The sequence below is a fragment of the Condylostylus longicornis genome, unplaced genomic scaffold, assembly GCF_029603195.1.
Source record: "Condylostylus longicornis isolate FDR11 unplaced genomic scaffold, ASM2960319v2 ptg000048l, whole genome shotgun sequence".
Classification (NCBI taxonomy): Eukaryota; Metazoa; Arthropoda; class Insecta; order Diptera; family Dolichopodidae; genus Condylostylus; species Condylostylus longicornis.
In genome coordinates, this window is record NW_026578017.1 from 21,385,657 (window position 1) to 21,392,631 (window position 6,975).

The 6,975-nt window shown below is 26.0% G+C and overlaps 2 protein-coding genes across 3 annotated transcripts; both read right to left on the minus strand.

Moving 5' to 3' along the window:
* Positions 1-441: 441 nt before the first annotated feature.
* LOC129611007 (cuticle protein 16.5-like) lies at positions 442-1,164 on the minus strand. Its single transcript, XM_055523910.1, has 2 exons — positions 1,105-1,164; positions 442-1,039 (listed from the first exon to the last, which is right to left on the minus strand). The coding sequence occupies exons 1-2, from the start codon at positions 1,114-1,116 to the stop codon at positions 758-760; spliced, it is 294 nt and encodes a 97-aa protein (XP_055379885.1). The 5' UTR covers positions 1,117-1,164; the 3' UTR covers positions 442-757.
* A 4,744-nt stretch (positions 1,165-5,908) lies between these two features.
* LOC129611006 (uncharacterized) lies at positions 5,909-6,647 on the minus strand. Of its 2 annotated transcripts, none has more exons than XM_055523908.1 (2): positions 6,534-6,647; positions 5,909-6,231 (listed from the first exon to the last, which is right to left on the minus strand). In XM_055523908.1, the coding sequence occupies exons 1-2, from the start codon at positions 6,609-6,611 to the stop codon at positions 5,953-5,955; spliced, it is 357 nt and encodes a 118-aa protein (XP_055379883.1). In that variant the 5' UTR covers positions 6,612-6,647; the 3' UTR covers positions 5,909-5,952. The 2 variants fall into 2 exon arrangements, with proteins under 2 accessions (XP_055379883.1, XP_055379884.1); XM_055523909.1 differs by lacking the exon at positions 6,534-6,647 and adding an exon at positions 6,311-6,394.
* Positions 6,648-6,975: the final 328 nt, after the last annotated feature.

Genomic DNA, 6,975 nt, shown 5'->3' on the forward strand with positions numbered 1-6,975 from the left:
GTTAACTGATAACAAGCGGCACGAGTAATTCAGAAATTTAGTAAAACTTGAAAAGATCTTAAATATTTTATTGATTTACCGGGTTCGATTAAATATTGAAATTGTGATGGGAAATTTGATCTAAATATTATGAAAAATTTTTAATCACATGAGCTTGATTTTTTTCAAAATTTGTGTGATTTCACAGACAAGTTTGCTACAATTACCCAAATTTCAAGATTGATTTATTAAAATTCTAAACTTTTAAGCATTAATTACCTTATATATAAGCACTAGGGCTTCTTTTGAGTGAAAATGAAAAGTTGCGATGTCTAAAAATGATTTTTACTGTGATGTCAAAATCATTTTATTCTAGGTACTAGAATTTTTCGAAAAAAAAATTATTTTGATTTTTTGTAGTAAAAACATGCACTTAATTCGCATTTGTAGTGTCTACACGAATTAAAAGTTGGAAGGGAATCCTGGCCGGAACTATATTATTAAACGCTTCACCAGTAAATCAAATTCATATTTGAAATTAACAAAAAATCAATTTCAGAACAAAAGCTTTGAACTCACGTGAATTTGTTTCCCATTTCCATATTATTTGGCTTTCTAGAAAATTATAAGAGAAAATTTTAATTTTAAAAACACACGATAGATTTTGTTTGTTATTCTCTAACAATAATATTGTACATATCAATTTATATTTAAATCATTTCTTCTATTCACTAATCATTTATAAATTATAAAATTATAATTATATTGAAAAATTTTTTTATATAACATAAGTGGCTGCAGCATATGGTAAATTCCAACTATTTGATACTGCATATGATGTTGCTACTGGTGCTGCTACAACAGCAGCTGGTGCTGCTGCTACAATTGGTGCTGTAGCAAGAACATGATTATGATTACGTACTTGATATTGACTACTAGTTGCTGTTACAACTGGAGCAGCAGCTACAGCAACTGGTGCTGCATGTAATGCTACAGCTGGTGCTGCAAATACACTTGGTCTAGCATAAGTGAATGCAATTACGGCACAAATTACAATAATCTATAATCACATGATAAAATATTAAATAAAATTCTATTTTTCTATAATTTTTCTAAACAACTTACATATTTGAACATTTTTAAAAAAATTTATTGAATATTTTGTTAAAGATATTAACGATTGAATGAATCAAATTAAACTATAACTATTCAAAATTGAATTCAACCTTTTTATACAAAAAAAAAAAAAAAATTTAATTCAGAAATATTTGTTATATGAAAACTAAAAGAGTGTTGAATTTGTGATTAGTTTGTTTTGTAGCTCTGCAATTTAATTAAATTAATTCATCTATTACGACGACTTTTGACATTGAATTGAAAACGCAATAAAAATCGCAATGTCGTACTTATAATATCGAAAGAGGCTTTTCTTGAATACCAAATTTTCAACGAAAAACAAAAAAAAAAAAAATGATCATCAACGGTAGCAATAGATCGCATTTAGAATTTTAATTAAATTTTGTTTTTTTTTGTGTGCTTTTGGTTTTCTTATGTGTACAATGTATGAATTTCATAATTTTTCAAAATATAATGAAGAACTTTTAAATTTATTATGATAAAATATTATTACCTTTAATAATAATAATAATAACAATAAAACATTACCTTAAGAAGTACATGTATGCGATCATGTACTTAAAGGTGTGCGTATATTAAAAATTATACTCCCGCTTTCAATTCAATACAATATGAATGGGTCGATTATAATTCGAAATTGCTGAAATTCATCATTATAATAATCATGAATGCATAATTACCATAAAAATGAACAAAATTGGAATAATGGATATTTTGTTTTTTGATATGATGAAAATTTAAACGTTGGCATTTTAATTATGATCATTTTGCAGATTTCATAATAAGTGTATATTGTGTTGGGTTCGCAAAATGCATATAATCTCTAAGTACATGCGACGAAATTAAATTGTATTTGCAAAAATCAATTGTATTAGATTTTTTTGAAAGCTTGTTGCTTAAGAGTTTATGAGATTATTATTCCTAATCATCAATATACAGGAGATGGTTGACCTTTTAATTAGAAAGTAAAAAAAGAAGGAAATGATTAAGATTAATTTGAATTTTGAATAAAATTTCTATTGTGAATAGAATTTACCAAATTCCCGAGATTTTAACCCTTAATTATATAAATTATTATTTTAAAACCTTTTTCCCTTTTCTTAAAATTTTCAATTGAAAATAATTACACAATTGCTTGTTATTTTCATGGCTTTGGTCTTTCATTTAAATAAGTTAAATATTTCATTAGTTGAGGTTAATCGCAAACATTTCAAATGATTGCGTTTAGAAAAAATTACCGAAAAAATTAAATTGAGGATGAAATATTTGCCTAATTGCAAAGGTTCCTTAGAGCTAATTTGCTTTAAAAAATATCAAACAATGACAAAACTCTGACAGCGTTCATTTTAGAGAACAAATCTTAATTTAATAATTAGAGCAAATTTTTTATCCTACAGAATGATTTGAATTGAAAATATTTGAAAAATATGCTCTGAGCCCTCTATCTTGGTTCCTGTTCGGGAACTGTGAAAAGAAACTGAAACTATCCTACATATTGAGTGTTTGCAAGAGCTACAAAAATTGCATTTTCTAAGCGGCGAAAGAATTCAGAAATCGTAATAGCCTAGCTTTTTAACAAGAATGGATAAAAAAGGGAGGACAAAGAAAACATTTTTAACTATTGCTGACATAGGGAAAATCGGGGTTTCGATAGCTAGAAAAAATTTAATTATAAAAACTGGGTTATAATGGCTGTACATTATTAAAATACAGATAATAACGCCGAAAGCGCTAAAATGATTCAAATTAAGATATTCACTTAACTTTTTCATTTCGTTTGGGCAAACAAGAGGGGTAATTGAAATTTCATATTAAGAAAACGTAAATTATTATCGAAAGAACCTAATCGTGTTATTAAAGCGCTCAAGTTTTTAAATATAATGCAACATCATTACAACAATTTACTTGGTTCGGCGAACTAAATATTTATATTGACATTGATTTTTTTTTGTTTTAATAAATAAGGGTTAATGTTGATATTTTATTTACTTAGTGCAAATTACAAGGTATTTGATTCAAATTAGTAATCGAGTAGTAAATGCCAAATTTTTAATATGTTGTGACTCTGTATAATCTGTAAAAGCATAATATGTAAATTAAAATGTAAAACAAAACCTTAAAAAGTACAATTTTCTCGTGTATTAAAAATATTTAACTTAGTTGAGCCAAAAATGGAATTTTTATAGGTCAATATAATACAATTTTTGTTTACCATAATGAGATTGAATTTGACACACTGCTGAATGTTATTTTACTTGTATTTTGCAGTTTTGTTATAGTAAAACAATGTTGACAACAAAAATGTCTTTGTTGAATGAAGAGTTCAAGATCAATTTTAATTAAAAAATATGAATATTTCCGGTACGTTTATTATAATTATGTCAAAATTTGTGAGTCACACTAGTGTTAACTGGTGATAATCATAAGTTAAATCGTGTAATTTATTGAAATCTAAATCGTCCTTGGACTCATTTGTTTAGTATAATAGGTTTAATGGTAAAATAATATTTAATTTATTAAAAGTGTGATCCACAGCCCCAATTTGAACTGTCTTTTATCTTAATATTTTCATTACTTCATATAACATTTTTAAACTTCAGAGAAGGCAAGTCTCGTCTCAACTAATTGAATAATTATTTATGGGCCTAATTAATGTGAACACTTCCAGGTTTTGCAAAGAGGATGAGGAGACCTTAGTGCACCTTTTTAGTTGATATGTTATGTTGGTTAAGGCGCACTGTTACGCCATCTGCACAATCTAAAATCTACAATCTACCCAGCTAATAACTGTAAGACCACAAATATACGCCTGGGTCTGAAGGAGATAAATAGATTACTTGTCATGCTTGCCAACTTAGTAAATGTTTCTTAAAAATTCGCCTTGTGTTTTAGTCAAAAATTATTATCAACAAGGTATTTTTCTTCAATTTTTGAATAAAAATTTCTATTTGTCCTGCTTTCCTCTCCAACCTAGTTAAATAATGTTCTTGGCCAACACAGCACGCTTTATATGAATATTGCGATATGTTTGTGAATTTAATACAATTACACGATTCTAAAAAAGTTTACAATTGCTTTTATGAAAAATATTCATTACTCATAAATATGCATAATTATAAAAATTTTAAATTATTGCCTAAATATATGCAATCCATTCCGTACATATGCAAATTGATTTAGATAGTCAGGAAACGGTAAATTTATAATTTTCATCACGTACTTAAGAATTAACCAAGCAACTATACGATTTTATTTTCCTTCTATTATTATTTTTTTTTAATTCTAAATTTGCTGTACATGCTGATATATAGGGAACATAAAAACAACAAAAATAAATGCAATAAAAATATTATTCAGAATGGATAAAGTGTAGAGGTTCTGCTTGAGTTTTTATTAACAATGTCTTCAATATTATTAGCGTATATTTGAAAATTTATGAACATTTTCACTTTTCATGTCTATTAGGCGTATCTTAAAAAAAAAGAGAAGAAAAAAAAATTAGAAAATAAAACCGGAGGAAACTGAAAGGAAAAAGTAAAAAAAAATCAAAACAAAAAAATTATAGAGAGAATCCGAATGAACGAACAATAACTGAAAATTACTTTAATGCTCGCATACACTCACACACAAATATAAATTTAACATGTCATATATTTTTGTATTAAATATCTGCGCATATATAACATACGTACATATAAATTGAATTATAAGAATAAAATAGAAATTTGTCGGGATCAATGTCGAAATTGATGATCTAGAGAACATAAACAGCATATTATAACCATCATATTATTATAAGAAATGTGAACTTAAAGAAAAATAATAAATTCTCTCCCGATTTCTCATATAGAATTAAGAATATAAATTCTAAGCAGTTTTGACTTATTGAGAATATTAAGGTACTAATAGTTTTGTTGCTTTTTCACTTTGAGTTCCTTTCCTATCCTGACCTTTTCTACCCTTAAAAGGGAGAATAGAATGACATGTGGAGAAAATAGAGACAAAATTTTGATTTTCTGAGAAATTGGGAGAAAATTCATTTTCCATTTTTAAAAAAAATATTATAAAATTTTTCTTGTTTTTTTCTTTGGAAATTTACCATGCTATTGACAGGAAAATTATTTGATTTCAAAATAAAATTTGAAGTGGGCCTAATGTAGTCCTGACCTTTATAAAAAAAAAATTGATTGTAATTGTATGTAATTTTTCAAATATTGAATTTTAAAAACTTTAAAAATAACTTTAAAAGTTTAAATATAAAGCCAATAAAATTTCCGACACAAATGTTCCGGTTTTGTTGTTACCATTTAGACTTATGACAATTTATGGTACTTTACATAACAAAAATAATTGCATTTTCTCGCCTGATCAACGCTATCAAGCCATTTTTCTTCCTTTTACAAATTTGAAAATTTAATATTGCAAATAATTCATTAAAATTTCCCAAATTTACTGGACTTTTGCATGGGGCTTGAAAATATTGAACTTTATTTTGCGAAATAGACACATTGACCAAAGATTTTTAAGATTTCATAACAAAATAATTTTTTTTTGTGATATTTTGCTCTTTTTCAATATGATCCCTGAAATCTTGCCTTATTGACTCGCATTTTAAATCAAAATATTATTCAAAACACGATTACCACTAAATGAGCACGCGTCAAGCGGTTAAAATTAAATTATCACACCTTAAAATATCATTAACAAATTTATTTATATTATTGTATACAAACATATTTATCTAATTTTTCATTGGACATTTTGACAACCTTCTTATACAAAACAAAAAAAATTCACAATAAAATTTACAAAATTTGTTTTTTTTTTTTGAAATAACTACCATACTGCTGCGGTATATGGTAAATTCCAACTATTTGATACTGCATATGATGCTGCTATTGGTGCTGCTGCTACAATTGGTGCTGCAGCAACAACATGATTATGATTACGTACTTGATATTGACTACTTGTAGCTGTAACAACTGGTGGTGCTATTGCTACTGCTAATGGTTCAGCATGAAAAGCAACTGCTGCTGGTGCTGTATGTAATGCAACTGGTGCAATATGACTTGGTCTTGCTGATGTTAAAGCAATTATAGCACAAATTAAAGCAATCTATAAAAGGATTTTAAAATTCAAAAAAAAATTTTAATGAGCTTTTAAAAGGATATTAAAAAATTTTTTCTTATCTTACATATTTGAACATGGTGTTTATTAAGTTTTTTTTATAAATTGTCTAATTGAATAGAAGTGATCGAAATAATGAATTGATTTAGACTATACTAAATTTAAAATATTTTCAATCTTTTTATACAAATTCGAAAATTTTTAATTTTATTTTCTTTTGTAAAATTAAAATATTCTTGTAGTTACAAAATATACGAAATAAATTGGTTTTTTTTTTTTTATTCAATCACCTTAATTGGTGTCATTGGATGAAGGTGAATGCAATGAAAATTATTTGTACGTTTAATAAAAACTACTTTGGAATACATAATTTTTTTTTCTCTCTCTCTTGTGTTTTCTTTAAATTTTTCGAATTTGATTTAAAAGCGTACGTATTTTAATTTTAAAATAATATTGTTTTGCCGATTGAAAATAGAATGAAAGCGAAATTTTTTATATAACATGAGTGAAATATGGAAATGAACTTTATAATACTTTTAGTTAAAAAATATGAATGAATTAAAATTGTTTGGAAATTCTCTTATACCGCATCCCGCAGTATGATTAATTAAATATCCAAGTAAAATTTGAAATATTGCAATAAAAATGCAAGAAAAATTAAAAATGTGAGTATGAGAAATGCGAAAATTTAAAAAATAAAAATTTACTATATAAGCATTAAAATAAATTGGA

Coding starts and splice junctions, on each gene's coding strand:
- LOC129611006 (XM_055523908.1), bottom strand. CDS start 6,611: ATGTATTCCAAAGTAGTTTTTATTAAACGTACAAATAATTTTCATTGC. Junction 6,232..6,533: donor ATCCAATGACACCAATTAAG/GTGATTGAATAA, acceptor ATCCTTTTATAG/ATTGCTTTAATTTGTGCTAT.